The sequence below is a fragment of the Mustelus asterias genome, chromosome 10 (genome assembly GCF_964213995.1).
Source record: "Mustelus asterias chromosome 10, sMusAst1.hap1.1, whole genome shotgun sequence".
Taxonomy (NCBI): Eukaryota; Metazoa; Chordata; class Chondrichthyes; order Carcharhiniformes; family Triakidae; genus Mustelus; species Mustelus asterias.
In genome coordinates this window covers 39,162,642-39,181,208 of record NC_135810.1, presented here as the reverse complement: position 1 = coordinate 39,181,208, position 18,567 = coordinate 39,162,642, and the positions used below count along the sequence as shown (strand labels likewise).

The window sequence follows — 18,567 nt, the reverse complement described above, 5'->3', positions numbered from 1 at the left end:
TTGTTGGCATCCACAGCTTGATGCTATTCATTTGAAAATTTCCATCAAAAATGTTGGATGCTGCACTGGATTTGATACATGAGTTGGCCTATAATTATTTTGCTTTCAACAGACATGAGTGATGTACAAAATGTGCATGATACTAAGGGTGCTTAAATTTTCACGGGGGAAGTAAAGTCTGCCATCTGCTTACAAGCTCATTCCAGTTCCACGTAAAAATGACCTGGAAAAATGTACTGATGTGATTTTTTACTCTTATATCGCATCTTTAAAGCGAGACGAAGGTAAAGTAAAACATGTGGGCTTAGAACTTACACGATGAGATACTAATGTACAATGGCATTTGTCTCAGATCCCTCACTCCGTGGAGTAAATTTTCAGGAATTACGATTGAATTCCCAGCATGGAGTCTCACTTGACAGAAACATGGACTGGAGAATCGGAAACTGAGGCCAACACTATGGATTCATGCTGCTTATTTCTTTGCCTGATTTTCTGTGCTCTGATTGAACAAGACTGTGCCAAGAAGTTTTCTGAGAATTTCATCTTCGATATTAGCAGAGGTATTAAGAGATCATTAACTCCTTTGCTTAAATCCCAGATAAACAAATTTCAGATGGACTTGTTGAATAATCTTATGCGAATATCCCATGCTGTTATTTCTTTCCTTTTTGATATAACATCATACTGAGGACAATCGTAGTTTCCCAATTATGTCTACGCAGCCAAAATAAAGTGGAGTCCAAATAAAACAAAATTGTAAAATGGAATGGTAGTGATTTTGAGGAATATGCTGAGGCCATTCCATGGTGAGGTGTTTCTCATTGGAGGTCCAACATGCTGGAACATCCCCAAAATTCCATATACTGGGGCCTATATTCAACACCCATATAATAGATACAAGATGGATGCAAAAATAACCAATTTAACAGTTCATCTGCATGTGGGTTTGGACCACTGATAAATTTATTGGGCCACTTGAAATATTAAGGTGAGCTATGGTCCCCTTTCGAGCTGGACTCTGAAATTTCTTGTACTCCAGAAGCTCCAAGTAATATTTCCATGCCTAAACATCCTGAGAAGTCCTTAAAAAGATCAAAGGCCCCAAAAACTTTGTACAATTTAATGTTCCTGGTTGCACAATACAACTGTTTACTTCTGTGAATCAGCCCTTGACCCCTCCTGTTCACCTTCCTCCACGTACATTATCATGTGTCTCAGAGTCAGTAAAAATGTGAGACAAACATTTGGTATCCGCAATTCACCTCAATTACGTCCATGGGCCCTGAGGATGAATTTAGGATAGTCCTTGATCCTCTCTGTTCTGGCTTGCCATTGATCCAGACCTTTGCAATCTAAGGTACGAATGGTTTTAGGCCTTGCCAATTGTTCAATACTGCCTTGCTGTTGATGAAATACTGAGCTGGATGACTTCAGGAAGCGTTATAGTTCTCCTCTTTCCTTCTGAGCTGCTGAATCAGGAACAATGCTGGAATCTGAGTTGAGTTTTGGTTTATTTCATGGAGTGATCAGGAGATGAGAAAAACAAAAGCAACAAAATGGAATTTTTCACTATTTAATGTCCTTTTCTTCTCTGAGCTTCACCAAGATAGATTTCATTGCTCATATGGCTTTTACTGTACAGATATTTGAGATCTGAACTCACATTGTAGAATTATGGTAATTATAGTAAATACTGAAATGCATTAATTCTCTGACTGGTAATTGAAAAGATGAATAAGCAAAGCTGGTCGTAGTTGAGATCCCTAAACATCTGATGATATGGAACAACAGAAAGGAGAACACTACACCCAAAAATTATCTAATTGCTTTTTCCCTTCCTACCCTCAAACCTTCCAGTGCAAAAAATACATGAGTGAAATGTAATGTGTACTTTACAAATGTTTGAAAATATTTATGTTGTGTCATAAATTTTGTTTACAATCTAATTGTGTTTGATGGTAACATGTTGGGGCATACTTGCCTCTTTTGCATGTTGTTTTGGTGCTTTTTCATTTCAGATTGGATCTATCTTTCAGGAAGACTGCATTTCATTCGGGTGATGTGATTTATGCAGTCAAATAAACTGATTTTGAGTCCTTGCTTATTTTAGTAACACATTGCTTTTGTAATTTCCAGTGTAATATTATTGATCAAATTCTGGTCTAAAATTTCTATCAGTGTCTTATCTCTGATGAATTGCATTTTCAATAAAAAGAATATATTTCAGTGTATGTTTCTTTTCAGTTCAGATAAATTAAATGGATAGATATTTCAGTTTCTGGGTTGTAGAAGATGCTTTTTGTCATGGCTCTACTTCCTCTGAGTTTCAATACTGCTACAATTTATTTATTACGAAGTGCAGGTGTAATTCTTAAAACACAGAACAGTAAAGAGAGTTTGATTGTCATAGGTTTGGATTTTCACCGAGTTGGGATGATTCAGAAGCCTTTTAAAATAAAGGAATGCTGATTCTGGGATTCCCGACCCCATTTCTGGGCTGTCTGATGTTCAGGATTGTCTTTAAGGGTGTGAGCTGTCAAGATCCCACATCCGGCATTCCTGATCTGGCCATCACCATTGCGAAGATCAGAGTTTCCTAGTACTCCACAATTTTCAGGGCGTTGGGCCAGGTTCTTCAAGAGTCATGGTTCACGGCCTCTCAGAGGAGTTGTGATCCCTAGTTTGCATGAGGAAACCCTTTAAAAAATAAATTCAAAAGGTCATCCTCTTCCCCAGGCCAAGTGATGCCTCCCCAACCACATCAACTCCCATGGGCTCCTCATTTTATATGCTTGGCTCAGAGGTCAGGCAATCATTAGAGTATTAAAGCAACTGCTCCCTAGAGAAAACATTATCTGATCAGGCTCTCTCAACAATGTTTGCTTAGACAAGTTGTGGTTTCAAGGATTTGTGGTTTTTGCTGTTGATACTTATATTAGCTTGTGGTGATGATTGACACTGATATTAGCTTGTGGTGAAATTGTTTTTCAATATATCAGGAAATTATGAAAGAGCTATTTTTTACGCACCTCACTAAACATTTTGAAGTTCATTGGTTGTAGGTAGTGCATAGTGGGCCAATGGCTTGACGTAGGAGATATGAAGGGCCATAGATGGGTGGAAGGGTAGAGCTTCACATAGTGGGTAGATGGATGAGTAGAGCTTGGCATTGGGGGCATGGGGTGGTATGGACATGTCACCGAGGTGGGTATTTTAAACAGCCTTGTGGCTGCCTCTGAATTTATTCCTGGGCCAGATGGCCCAACTCAAGCCTGCACCCACCTTAGCATGAAGATCCTACTTTTGGGACACTTTACCCCGAGGCAGACAGGCCGAGGTTGGAATTTTCCCAACTCCCTCTACCCACTTTGAGAATGAAAATTCAGGTCATACTGTTCAGTCATTTATAGATGCATGGTAACTTAGAGGTTTTGAATGATTAGCCATCAAGTGTGTTAGATATTGGCCTATCACCTCCAGGACTCTAGTTCAAATCTAACCCAAACTGTGATTATGAAAGACGGTTGGAGGTATCATTTTTGGATGAGATGGTAAACCAAAGCCCTCTCAGGTAGGTGTACAAAGCCTCATGATACTACTCCAAAAGAGAGTAGGGAAGTGCTCATAATATCCGGGCTAATATTTATCCTGCAACTATCAAGATGGTTTAGTCATTTTGCTCCTTGCTGTTTGTGAAATGTTGCTACATTACAACAGGGTCTACACTTCACTGGTTTTAGGTTAGGCCATCCATTGCAAGCAAGGTGTTGGCAGGATCTCAAGAAATTCTTCCCAAAATCTCTGTACTGCCATAACACCAGCCAGAACTAGGAAAAAAAGCATTGGTTGTTGGAGATGTGATATGCTGAGTAAAGTTACTTTAGCTCCCATACTGCCCATCTGCTGATATCCACTACAGTAAGAAGTTTAACAACACCAGGTTAAAGTCCAACAGGTTTATTTGGTAGCAAAAGCCACACAGGCTTTCGGAGCTCTAAGCCCCTTGGCTTACAGCCACAAGGCTGTTTAAAATACCCACCTCGGTGACATGTCCATACCACCCCATGCCCCCGAAAGCTTGTGTGGCTTTTGCTAACAAATAAACCTGTTGGACTTTAACCTGGTGTTGTTAAACTTCTTACTGTGTTCACCCCAGTCCAATGCCAGCATCTCCACATCACGATATCCACTACTCCATTGCCAGGAAAAAGACCGTTAGCTCGATGTATTGAATATGTTTTTCATTCTATATTTGTAAAAATATTCTAATCACTACACTGTTTGATAGATTATAATTTATTTTTAATTTGAATGATTTGTTAAATGAATGACTTAAGAATTTTATACAACTGTGTCATTGCATTTGTCACTGATATTGAACTATGTAACTTCAAGCCATTGTGTGAGAGTCCATTGGTAGAGCTTTTCCTCATGTCAATAGGTTATGGGTTAACGATCTATATTAACAATTTCAATGTTTCTAAAGGGATCAAGAGATATGGGGGAAGGGGGGAAACAGAATATTGAATTCAATGATCAGACATGATCAAAACAAATGGTGGAGCAGGTTTGAAGTGCCAAAAGGCCTACTCCTGCTTCTAGTTCCTATGTTTCTATGATCTACTCCATGTCTAGACTGCCACTTCAGTGCAGTGTTGCTGATTCAGAATTATTGGTCTATCGTGTCTGCTTTCTGGAGGGTTGTCCTCGGGTGCTACCCCAGAAGATGCACTAGGTGACCTCTCCGAATTCCCCACAAAAGGACTGCACAGGAATTGCCAAGTTTAAAGGCCGAATGGGCAATTGCGATTTACTGGGAAACATTTGATAGTCTGATTTAAAATGGAGACTTCAGATGATTATGACTGTTTAGCAGAATAATCACCCAGGAAAAGTCAGAAGAATTAAAACCTCTTCTAACGACTCCTGGGTAAATTTTGTACTGACAGCTCCCCAAATCCCCACTAGACTCCCTGACTAGCCTCCCAAATAGTCCTCCCACCTTGTGACTACCTCCAACAAAGCCAATGTCCCAGATACCCTGCTGCCCCCCCGACTACCTTCCTAACTACCCACAACTAACTTACAGACCTCCCCCCGCCAAGTACCCTGCAGTACACCTCCAACTCCCTGTGTACCATCTACCTTCCTAACTAATCTTCTGACCCCCACTACCCTGCACTACTACGACAGAAGACTGACCATCCGATCCCTTGTGATTGAACACCCGGACAGCACCCCCCTCACCCCACCCCCCCCCCCCCCCCCCCCCCCGAGATTAATGCACTCAACTGACAATCCAACCCCTCACCGACCATCTGACCCGCACCCCGTCCTGCATCTCCCTCTGTAAACTCCTTTCCCCCACCAACCTACCTCCCACTTCTCCCTAGCTTCTTAAAGTGGCTGGACCTTTAAACCTACCTGATTTATGGAAGTTGGTGCCATAAAAGGCAGGCGTGTCCTCCTTTCCTCTGACTCTACTGCACATAACAGCAGGTTCCTGAGATCTTCAGTTATGTACTTTTCTCACCTAGCCTGAGTTGAAAGGTCAGGTGAATAAGGTGCAGCTGCATTCTAATAAAAGAAGTGGAGTGGCAATCTGATTGTCATTCCTCAGAAGTTCTGACCCACTGCAGTGAAATGTTAAAAAAAATTGCCCGTCAAATGAATCTCTAAAATCCCCTGAAATTTTACAAAGAACAACAAGAAATGTTAGGCAACATTTTGGGATATCTGTGATGTGAAATAGCATGAGCAAAATGTAAATTCCTTCTTGCTTACTGATGGGATATCAATTACTGCTTCCTCCATTCGTTTGAAGCCATCAATGGAAATTATATAAATCAACAGCAAATGTAAGACAGATTCATAAAGAATGCCAAAGTTTCCCTCCAAGCGATGCACCTTCCTGACTTGGAATTATACAGCGTTCCTTCACTACAGCTGGGTCAGAATCCTGAAGCTCCCTCCCAAACAGCACAGTTGGTGCACCTGCACTACATGGACTGCAAGTTTCTCGAGGACAATTAGAGAGGGGCAATATGAAGGTTGGCCTAGCCAGTGATACCCATATCCTATGAAATAATGGAAAACAAATCTTAAAGGGAATATTTTATAATTGTTTTGCGATAAAGTATCTACACAAAAGTATGGATTTGAGTCAAACCGTGTTATTTTCAGTAAACTGATTTATGTTTTAAAACTCGGACACCAAAATCTGCTTTTTAAAATAGAAATATATGACTTTTTAGAGCTTATTTTATGCCTTGTGATGTTGAGCTACAGAATACTATGCAAGTTTTAAGTTTAGAGGCAAACAAGGGAACTTAAGGTCTGATTCCACCCCCCTTCTCACCCTTCTTATGCTCACTCTCAGCATTTGATAAAAGGAGGAATCCCTCCACTCCCAAATTAGTCCCCCCATTACTATTTTAATGCTGTCACAGTTTAATCATTGCAACGTATTTCACTCTTCTACTCGCCTCAGGAAAAGATCAAGCTTTGAGTATCCTGTACAAATGATCAAAGTAATGGATTCAGCAGGACAGTTCTATTCCAAGTGCCCACACAAAATTACCTGATTTACAAGCATTGTTTTCAATTTGAAAATCTCAAAGCCTGGCGTCAAACACTGGCCTCAAAGGAAGGAAATATTACTCGTCACTTTGGTCAATGGCTCAGAGTGACCCTGTGCCACATTATAAATCAAGGTTGCAAGATAAGTAAAAGTCTAACATAAAGCAAGAAGGTTTCAAATGTGGGGCCTAATCAGAAAGCACAGCAAATTGGAATAATTTTATACATTTAATATAGTTGTGTTGCATTTCTCTGTGCTATTTTAGGTATGCAATAATAAACATTTAAATTGACGCCATTCCACCGAGGTCCTCATCTAAGCCCCCTGTAGCAGAACATATGCTTGAACTTGTCCTCTGGTGACCTGGCGCACAAAGCATGCTTTCTCCCTTAATTGTCTGCAGTCCAACGTGCACACCATGTGCAGATCCTGACTTTATACTTGTCTCCAAGGTATGTGCAATTTCAATATCTGCACTGGTGGCTGCTGGAGCTGGGTCAAGTGATGTGTCCTCATCATCAATGTTGTGATATTGCCCTCTTCTTCCTGGGCATGCTGTGGCTTGGCAGTTTTTGGGTGTCTGAAATCAGGAAATCATAAAAGGGAAAGATTGGTGTGAAGAAAATGACTTGGTTAAAAAACAAGACGTCCATGGACACACCATCTGCAGCTTGCCAATCATTCCAAAATGAGGGTGACTCTCTGACCCAAGATCATTTCTCACTGCTGTGCTGATCTCATCTTTCATTAACAGAGCTACCCCACCTCTTTTTCCTTTCTTCCTGTCTTTCCACAATGTTAAATATTTTTAAATATTCAGGTCCAAGGCATCGTCATTTTGCAACCATGCCTCTGTAATGATCATCATATCATGCTTATTTATTTCTGTTTGTGCTATCAACCAAATCATCCATCTTATTATGAATCATATGTACATTCATATAAAGAGCCTTTAATTAGGTGTACATCCCAGAAATGCCTGATGCCATCTTCCCCAGCACAGCCAACTGGTACAATTACACGTTCAGGACGCCTGAGCAGACCAAACCCTAAGCTCAAGTATTGACTTACTGTATATGTGGGCTTTTTTTAAAAAGACAGAGGAATTGTCACATTGGGCCTTGAACCAGGTTTGGTGGCCCAAGTTTGTGCTCTGTACCATTGTAAATAGTTAATGTTCTGCTATGGCTATCCAACATTGTAATACGCTCGTATGTACCGTCTCAACTAAAACAGGGAAGATGCAGACTGTGTGTTCGGGTATATATTGTGATGACCTGTACACAGAAAGTGATGTGTTGTAGAACAAGGAGCTCTCCCCAGCATGGCCACACACTCAACATGTAAGAGCTGCTAAAGGACTGAGTAAACTATTTAACTTATTAGTCCTTTGTCATCATTTTTATACAACCTAGCAACTTTACACCCACCATTACCTATTGTTCCTGTGCCTCATTCCCTCCTCTCCCAACCTTACCAATTGCCCCTGCCCCCATCTCTTTCCTCCTTCCCCAATCAGCCCTGGTTGTAGTGTCTGGTTTGAAGCCCTACCTGAGCCCTCAGATAACACCGTCACCCTCACACAATGGAGAAAGGCAGTGAAGAGAGAAACCCAACATCTCCAAGAGTGTAGTGTCTCGCTGGTTTTGGTGAGAAATCAGTGCGGTGCTGTTGCAGATAGGCTTTGAGTATTACACTTATCTTGAAGTCAGGAGTGAAGTGAGGGCTGACAGCTGCACTCCATTTATATCTAACTATGTTTCAGACTGGTCAGATTTTCTGCTGATGTGATGCTGCATTGGAAGGTTCTGTGTGATTCAGGTCCTCTTTGATGAGTATGCATGATATGATAGTGCATGCAAATGGAATTCCTGCCAGGGATCAGCAGGAAACCCAACCAGTTATCTATCGAAGTGGTGAGGGCACTATTCTGAGTTCTGTTCTTGCCGGTGGGTTTCTGATTTTTGATCTCTGTCCAAATTTTCCGAACTGGCCCACCACAATACCCACTGCAGCTGGAGGGAACATTTCCACCCTGCAACTTTATCAATGGGTGGAATGTTCTCAGCAGAGTGGCACAGCAGTGGGAAAAATGGTGTGGAAGCCGTCAGCCCCAAGAGCAGTTTCCTCCATCGTATTGTTGGGAACCTATAAAAATAAAGGGCAGGTCAGATGGTGTCACGCTGGAGAGTTGGGCTCTGATTGAGTCCACCCCGCCAGCAACTTCATTTTCAAAATTTCGGGACACCCCTTTTCAAGGGTGTCCTGGTACAAACAAATAAAAATAGAATTCCCCACCCAACAAAATGCCCACCATGAAACCCCCTCTATGGAACCCCTTCCGTTATGGAACCCCCCCCACCCAGGCAACAAGCCCTCACGGAACACACACCGAACACCCACCCACAGAACAACTCCCCTCCACCAGCAAATCCGCACCCCCTCCATAGAACACCACCCCCACAGAACACATCCCTCACACTGTCACCAATAGCCAGGGTAATTCCTCAGTATGACACCCCCTGCCCCCCACCTGTACTCACAGATGTACTCACCTGTGCATCTATGGCAGGTTCTGCTCACCAGGTGCACATAGTGGAGGAGCTGTCATGATTCATGTTGGCATGCCCTAATATTTGGAAGGGGTTATCTGTCAGGCAAACATGCTTGGTAATTGTACTTAAATGGCATTGGCGGTGGGATGGTACAATCGGGATAGCAGATCCCAACAGCATAAACTGTGTTTTGGGACTTCCATGGGATTTCCCGCTCCTGCTGATCCCACCCTCAAAATGAGGAGCGGAAATTCCCCCCCTACCCCATGTCTTCTTATATTTGGGAATTGCAAACCTCCTCAATTTTATATTGTTGTAAGTTTTAAAATTGTACCTCCAAGCCCAAATCATTTATGCAAACAATGAACAAAAGTGATTTTATTATGAATTCTGGAAAACCATCTTCTACCTCCGAGTAACTACCTTTAACCTGTTTTGTAGACAGCTTACAATCCAATCAACCATGTGTACCCTGAAGCCAAATATTCTGAATTCAGTTATGAGTCTACTATGCAGTAATTTACAAAGCCTTTTGAAAATCCAGTTTTATTACCCATAACTACTCTTTACGTTACTTCTTCAAAGAATTCAATAAAATTCATCAAGCATGACTTTCCCTTTCAGAAATCCATCCTGACTACTGTTTAATATACTTTCAGTTTTGAGATGTTCTTGATGCTCCAGTCCAAACCGAGCGCTCTCGGTCTGGAGTGCATCAATCTGCAACAAATTTGATTTGGTGATGTCCACTTTTAATTGACAAATATCCATAGTCTGAAAATAACAAAGCCCAAATCCAGTAAGACACAATCTAATAATAGCAATCATGCATGTAAATTGAAGAACTGAATTGCTCTTCACTGAGGGAAGGAATTTAAGAGACAATGCAATTCAGTTCCTTAACTACTGAGAGGCAATGGATTACACACCTCTAAACAAACTATTAAAGTCGTAAAATTAGTTCAGCATTAAGTACAAAACTAGCAAGCTGCATTGGCTGATTGGAAGATTTTTTTCACAGATTAGTAGCACAAACAACAAGTTAAAGTAACTAAAGTTCGATCAATTTTCTCCTTTTTGTTTCACTATCTTGATAAGTGTCTGGATACTACAACATAGAGGGGAGGGAAGGTACAGATAAGGACTTAAGGCAATGAAATGCTGGTTCTCTGAGCTACAGGGTTCAGGAATTGTCATAACATGCAAGGTCATTTGCCAAAGTTGAATAAAGCAGATTATAAATTTAGACAGATATTTTTAAATACACTTTCTCGGTGAGGGGGCTGGAAACGTTAGCAGTCTGAGCCATAAAAGATAATAGGCCTCGGTGGAGTAAATTCTACCTTGAAAGATTGATAGGTGATTAGGTTCTTAGCTGTTCAAGTGTTGTATTACAAGAATAAACTGTTGTGAACAGTATTTTAAAACTATTTTAGAGTTAATATGCTACTCCAAGAAAACCATGTCTGACTAGTTTCCTAACATTATTACTGAAGTGCGAATGTTCGTTTCAGCATCACATAGTTTAAATGTAAGAGTTTCCTTGACCCACCAAGATCAAACATGATCTAAGGTTAATAGGATGAGTCCTTGAACATTTGACCAAATTCGACCAGTTTGAATTGCTGACGGATGTAACCTGGGAAGGTCCCAAGTTCAATCTCTAGTTTGTGCTGAACTCGGCATTCACCATGATAGAGGCACTAAATCTTTGATAACTGTGTTACTGAGAGAAAACATTGGCCCACTTCTGATCACTATTCAATGAACACGTGAATTATGAATATCAGAAAGATAAGTTCAGATGAGGGAGACCATTATGGACCGCATGGTGGCACAGTGCTTAGCACTGCTGCATCACAGTGCCAGGGACCCAGGTTCAATTCTGGCCTTGGGTAACTGTCTGTGTGGAGTATGTACTTTCTCCTCATGCCTGCATGGGTTTCCTCCAGGTGCTTCGGTTTCCTCCCACACTCCAAAGATGTGCAGGTTAGGTTGATTGGCCATGTTAAATTGCCCCTTAGTGTCAGGGGAATTAGCAGGGTATATTTGTGAGGTTAAGGGGATAGGGTCTGAGTAGGATTGTTGTAGGTGCAGGCTCAATGGCCCGAATGGCCTCCTTCTGTACTGTGGGGATTCTATGATTCTATATGCCTGATTAATTCTTCATGCTCTCCTTTCCCATCCCATATCGGGAAAATGTTCCAGCTACTTTTCATTCTAAGATTAGGATTTTTAAATAGGTCAGGCTAAGAGTTTTATTTATTAAAGTATTTATTAGTCACAAATAAGGCTTACTTACTTATACTGCAAAGAAGTTACTGTGAAATTCCCCTAGTTGCCACACTCCAGCGCCTGTTCGGGTCAATGTACCTAACCAGCACTATGGGAGAAAACCAGAGCATCCGGAGGAAATCCACCTAGACACGGGGAGAACGTGCAAACTCCACACAGACAGTGACCCGAGCCGGGAATCAAACCCAGGTCCCTGGTGCTGTGAGACAACAGTGCTAACCACTGTGCTACCATGCCGCCCCTTGATTAGGAATGGGTATGTGCACCGCGCACCTTTGTGCTATTTCTACAGCCTGATCCCTACCTTGTGTCATTTTCAATGAGTGCAGTTCGCGGAGTCAGATGGGTTACCCATCAGGAAGGGGCAGGCAGACAATTTAGAACATAGAACAGTACAGCACAGAACAGGCCCTTCGGCCCACGATGTTGTGCCGAGCTTTATTTAGGCCAATTATTTTTAATTTAATAGGCCTCATCTCTGGGCCAACTGGATGTTCCATTCGGCAATATGGGCAACCTACCTTGGCCTGGACCCAAACTACTTCCGGCCACATCTGCAGCCCCTGGTCATCCGCTGAAGGGGTTGGCCCTTCAGGATCATGGTCAGGCAGCTGTTATATTTTACAACAACAGGCAGAAAGCAGAATTCTCCATTCTGGAGACAAAATACGGTGGCAGGGAAGTCTGTGTAATTCCCTCTGGGCAGTGGGGTAGATTTTCACCCCCAATTTCCAGCTCATTAATTTTGCATTAAAAGGAGCTTGTTAAATCCCATGACAGGACGGCAGTAATTTGTCCAGCCCACAGTTACCTCATGGCGTTGAAGGTCTTGGTGCCACACCCACACAGACAATCATTCGCTACAGGCCAGTTATGGGCTAAACAACTGTGTTACCATGGTGAACAAACACAACAAATCATGGGTCAGCGACACCTCCCTGGGAATTCTCCTCCAGACTGTCCAGGAAATGCAGGAGATTATCTTCCTGATTGATGGGAGCAGGAGGTTCTCCCACCTGACCATGTCAGCCTGGGAGGAGGGCACCAAGGAAGTCAGTGTCCGTGGCTAGCAGAAATGGGCCACCTTGCAATGCAGGAAACAAATGAAAAATCTGTGGTGCTCTGCCAGTATCTGAAACTTCTACTTACTCCAAACTCACACTGTCAAAAGACCATGAGGCATTCTAAAGATTAGAGTCCAAAGTGATTTCACACACTACCAATAATGTCACTGAACCAATAATCAATAGGTTCAGGCTAATGTCCTGGATCATGGGTTCAAATCCCACCACAGTAGTTGGTGGAATTCGGATTGCATGCACCATGGGCAGCACAGGCGACAAAGGCAATGTCCCAAAGCTGAGGTGGGTGTAGGAGGCACTTTTGGGGGGACTGCCATTGGCTTGTCTCTGAGAGAGGCGTGTAATCTAGCCCCATAAGCGGGGAAAGGACATTCTCGATGAGAAGGCAATGAAGCCACAAACAAATCTCAGCCATCCTGATACTGAAATCCACCGCTGAAGGGCCTGTGCAAACTTGAGGGAACCTGGCACTGGGTTGGGAAGCCTGGGCAGCTGGATGGGTGGGTGGTTGTCACAATACAAGGCTTGTAGGAGCCACAACATTGGGGTGTGAGGGTCTGCCAGTGATGTTAGCTGATCCTGTTCAGTTTAATATGGAGACTTGACAGAAATGAATTCATAAATAATAAAGTAGAAAATGCTGGATAAACTCAGCAGGTCTGGCAGCATCTGTGGCGAGAGGACAGAGTTAACGTTTCGGATCTAAACAATCCTTCTACAGTTCTGTCAGACCTACTGATTTTATCCAGCATTTTCTGTTTTTAATATAAATATATATCTCCAGTGCAGGAGGCTTCATTGGTGTCCAGGATTAGGGTGAGCACTGAGGTCCCATCTTGGGAGGTGGCCCATCTCCACTGTGCAGTGGCAGTGCGACCACAGCCCTACTATTGCTCCTGTCCTGGGAAGAGTGCAGGTGCTCATAGTCCATACAATGTAGGAGGATGATGATGACTTGCAGTGAGTATAGGGCATTGGTCTCCAAAGAGCGACTGCGAATGTTTGACTCCTGCCTGACTGAAGGCAGCTTGTGAACTCTCACTGACCAGGGTGATGACATGTCGACAGACCCATCTCTGCTGATGCAGGCTCATCTATTGTTAAGGATGGCCATGAGGATCTATGTCACTGGTACCTGAGGAACGGCTCTCACAAGGCTGCAGCTGCTGGCCTCCTTGTGCTGAGATCAGACTTCCCCAAATGACTAGGTTGAGTAGTGGGGCTGACCACAGAGAGAGAGAGAGGGGGGCTCCTCATGGCCAGGGTGAGACTGGCGTGACTCCGTCCTGTCAGTGTGAGGGAAAGACAACCGGTGAGCTGACATCCTTGCAGACATAAGATAAAGGCAGTGGCATTTATCAGCATCCAGCCTTTTGTGTTAGATACACACCACTGTATATGTGGCAGGTAATGGAGCAATGGAATGAGAGCAGGGGTCAGTAAGAGAGAGCAAGAACTTTGACTTAATACATTACAGAGGTGTTCACAAACTAACATAAGTGCTTACTATGTACAAATGGCTAACAAAACCCATGCCCACACTGTGCAAATATAACTTCTTTACTTTCTAACCCTGCTGCTATGTTTTGGTATTTCCTCAGGATCCATAGCTGAGGTGGAGGCGGCCTACTGTATGCCATGCCCTGTTGTCTGAGATGACCTTGGCAAGCATCCTTTGGAGACCTGGTGGGCCCCAGCCTGCTTTCAGGTAGCATGGGTGTGGTGGTGCCACCCACCTCAGTGTGCGGGACTGGAGCTGTGTCAGTCACTGGAAGAAGGGGGTCAAATGGTCTGGACACCACCTGGGTGGAAGGTCCCGGGTTATGCATGTGCTTGCCCTTCTCTCTATGGGTGTTTGGGGGCCCTTGAGTTTCTTATTGGGATGGAGGGACAGCTGGATTGAGAAGCCCTGCTGTCCTCTTAGCATATCATTAATGCAGTCAGCTTAGCATCATCCAGCCTCACTTGCACTTGCCTCCTCACCAATTGGACCTCTCGGCGGTCAGAATCACAGCTTGTCTCCACCAGCAGAGACCAGATGTGATAGCCTTGCAGGGGCGATCATAGGCCATTGAATCCCCCAGGTGACCTAGCACTGCCCACCCGGCACCATGCACTGCCCGCCAGACACTGTCAGTGCCCACTGGACACCATAACTGTGCCAGGGCAGTGCCAAGGGCACTGAGTGGGGGTGGAGTCAGAGTGGGGAGGGGTTATGACAGGATGGAGGCAAGGGGAGAGCTCTGCAGTGGGAGGGGAGGAAGTCTATGGGCGAAAGGGAGCTCTGCAGGGTGGGAGGCAAGGGGGGGAGCTCTGCAGTGGGGGGGAGCTTTCCGGGGGTGATCTGCAGACAGGGTTGATCGGCAGAGGAGGTATGCAAGCGGGGGTGATTGGCAGTGTGGGGGGGACAGAGACTGGCAAAGGGGGGATGCATGCACTGTGGACCGTGGAAGGGATCATGATGGGGGACTCATTGGGAGGGTCCTGATGCCTCGATGCCATCTACCTGTGTTGCCACAGGGATGGAGGGGTTATACTGCTGCCGATGATGTTGGGGAGTGGAGCAATGTCCTGCGGGGGGCAGTGGAGAGGGGAGGGTGAGGTACAGGAGGTCTCCCAGTTCATAAGATTGCATTTTCAAACTTGTCCAAAAAGCCGGTCTGAAACTCTCCCATTCTCTTACTCATTCAGCACTTCACTAAGGTTGTGTCCTTTGACCCAGAAATTATTTTTTTAAAGTTCTAAGGTGAATTTCCGAGTAACAATTTGCTTTCAGTTGCACTAAATACACCAAGTTGCCAAATAAATTTTATCTTAAACTGTAATGTAAAGCAAAGCACAATTAATGGTAGAAATCAGAAATTAATTCAGGAAATGCTGAAACACAGCAGACAAATTAGCACCTGAAAGGGCAAAGTGGCAAACTACTAGGGAACTCAACTTGAATAAAACATTAACATTTCCATATCACTCCCTCAGAGGCAGATAGATTTTGCATTATCTGCTTTCATTTCATAATGCTGTATCGTGCATGGTGAGCATTCTGTCACAGTGCAGTGTTTTATACCATGTGAACAATTCAATCTATCGCATACCTAACATATCTAACATAATTGAGGATGATGTGTTCTTTTCATGCTCTTGTCCTGCATTGTCAACAATTCATCTCTTGTCAATGTGGGATACAGTTAAGGACATGGGTGGGATTGATAATTTTCGATTGATAATCGAGTCATTACTCCAAAACTCTCCATTTCTTCGATGATGGCCTCGACGGTATCTGACTTCCTTTACCCCAGTAGTTGTGTCTTCAACCATTCAGGCCCCATGATCTTGATTTCCTGCCCTACACGACTCCAGCTCTCTATCTCCCTCATCTCCTTTAAGATTCTTTTCTAAAACCAACCCTTTGATTAAGCTTTTGATCATCGCCCCTAATTGTAATTTTTTTTGCTCCCTACCTATTTTTGCGAGATTGCATCTCTGTGAAGAAAAAGCTTACGAGATTTTTTTCTGCTTGAAAGAAGCTATGTAAATGCAAGTTGTTACTGAATGTTGTAACCAACTCCAAAGGATGATCCATCTGTTACTAAACTAGTATCATACAAAAATACAGAGCACATGCAAAACCTGCTGTACATACAGCACACGATGTGGAGATGCCGGCGTTGGACTGGGGTAAACACAGTAAGAAGTCTAACAACACCAGGTTAAAGTTCAACAGGTTTATTTGGTAGCAAAAGCCACTTTAACCTGGTGTTATTAGACTTCTTACTGTGTACAGCACACCTCCAGGGATCGGAGGCTATTGGAGCCCCTGGGTGGTTCAGGGGATGGCCGAGGCAGTGCCCATGGGGCAGTGCAAGCCTGACACTGCTGGGTATGAGGTTACAGATTGTGGTTGAGTACAGTTTGCTGTTGTTGATAGCCCTCAGCACCTCATGGATGCCCAGGCTTGAGTTGCTAGATCTGTTCTAAATCTATCCTATTTAGCACGGTGGTGGTGCCACACAACACAATGGAGGTCATCCTCAATTTGAAGACGGGACTTTGTCTCCACAAGAACAAAGAACAGTACAGCACAGGAAACAGGCCCTTCGGCCCTCCAAGCCTGTGCCGCTCCTTGGTCCAACTAGACCAATCGTTTGTATCCCTCCATTCCCAGGCTGCTCATGTGACTATCCAGGTAAGTCTTAAACGATGTCAGCGTGCCTGCCTTCACCACCCTACTTGGCAGCGCATTCCAGGCCCCCACCACCCTCTGTGTAAAAAACATCCCTCTGATATCTGAGTTATACTTCGCCCCTCTCAGCTTGAGCCCGTGACCCCTCGTGATCGTCACCTCCGACCTGGGAAAAAGCTTCCCACTGTTCACCCTATCTATCCCCTTCATAATCTTGTACACCTCTATTAGATTTCCCCTCATTCTCCGTCTTTCCAGGGAGAACAATCCCAGTTTACCCAATCTCTCCTCATAGCTAAGACCCTCCATACCAGGCAACATCCTGGTAAACCTTCTCTCCACTCTCTCTAACGCCTCCACGTCCTTCTGGTAGTGCGGCAACCAGAACTGGACGCAGTACTCCAAATGTGGCCTAACCAGCATTCTATACAGCTGCATCATCAGACTCCAGCTTTTATACTCTATACCCCGTCCTATAAAGGCAAGCATACCATATGCCTTCTTCACCACCTTCTCCACCTGTGTTGCCACCTTCAAGGATTTGTGGACTTGCACATCTAGGTCCCTCTGTGTTTCTATACTCCTGATGACTCTGCCATTTATTGTATAACTCCTCCCTACATTATTTCTTCCAAAATGCATCACTTCTCATTTATCCGGATTAAACTCCATCTGCCACCTCTCCGCCCAATTTTCCAGCCTATCTATATCCTGCTGTATTGCCCGACAATGCTCTTCGCTATCCGCAAGTCCAGCCATCTTCGTGTCATCCGCAAACTTGCTGATTACACCAGTTACACCTTCTTCCAAATCATTTATATATATCACAAATAGCAGAGGCCCCAGTACAGAGCCCTGCAGAACACCACTGGTCACAGACCTCCAGCCGGAAAAAGACCCTTCGACCACTACCCTCTGTCTCCTATGGCCAAGCCAGTTCTCCACCCATCTAGCCACTTCTCCTTGTATCCCATGAGCCTTAACCTTCTTAACCAACCTGCCATGTGGGACTTTGTCAACTGCCTTACTGAAATCCATATAGATGACATCCACGGCCCTTCCTTCATCAACCGTTTTTGTCACTTCCTCAAAAAACTCCACCAAATTTGTAAGGCACGACCTCCCTCTTACAAAACCATGCTGTCTGTCACTAATGAGATTGTTCCGTTCTAAATGCACATACATCCTGTCTCTAAGAATCCTCTCCAGCAACTTCCCTACCACGGACGTCAAGCTCACCGACCTATAATTTCCTGGGTTATCCCTGCTACCCTTCTTAAACCACTTTATGACACTTAGTGCAAAATAAAGTACCAGGATGCGATTCTTGCCAGCAGCGGGGTGTATGGAGCCTGAGCTCGCTGGGGTAGCCGACTGCTGAGCTCCAGGAGTGTCATTGCGCAGGTTCCTCAATCTCCCAGTGTACTAGGAGATGACCTGCTGCCTCCCGCCACCATTCCCACACGCACTCAGGCCCCACCCCCTTGGCACTGCCCCTGGCACAGTTATGGGAGTTATCTAATTCATATTAGATTCACAGTTATCTGATTGATATTAGATTTATTAGTGCCTATCCTATATTTATGATTCCTAGGAGTGGATTTATCAGAGGTGGGGGAGGTTGAAGCTGAACCCCACTGCCGAGTGTGCTGGTTCCCCTGCTCATTCGTGCCTCTATGACATTTTTGCAGAGGTGACAGTGCTACCTGCCCACATGCAGCAGGTAGACAATAAGGCTTGTTAAGGGCTTAATTAAGTCTAATTAATAGAGTTCAACTGAAACTTTCCTGCTGTGCTCAAGCTTCCTCCACAAGAGAGGGGCAGTTTACATGCCTGGAGATGAGCACCCCAGTGGCAGGCTGGGGGTCT

General features: G+C 44.1%; 1 protein-coding gene across 2 annotated transcripts in view; it reads left to right on the top strand.

The window, feature by feature from the left end:
• Positions 1-1,057, top strand: part of myo16 (myosin XVI) — a 427,463-nt gene extending 426,406 nt beyond the window's left edge. For both annotated transcript variants that reach the window (XM_078221662.1, XM_078221663.1), the window contains exon 31: positions 353-1,057. In XM_078221662.1, coding sequence (XP_078077788.1) covers positions 353-450 — 98 coding nt within the window. In that variant the 3' untranslated portion in view covers positions 451-1,057. The remainder of the gene's footprint in view (positions 1-352) is intronic.
• Positions 1,058-18,567: the final 17,510 nt, after the last annotated feature.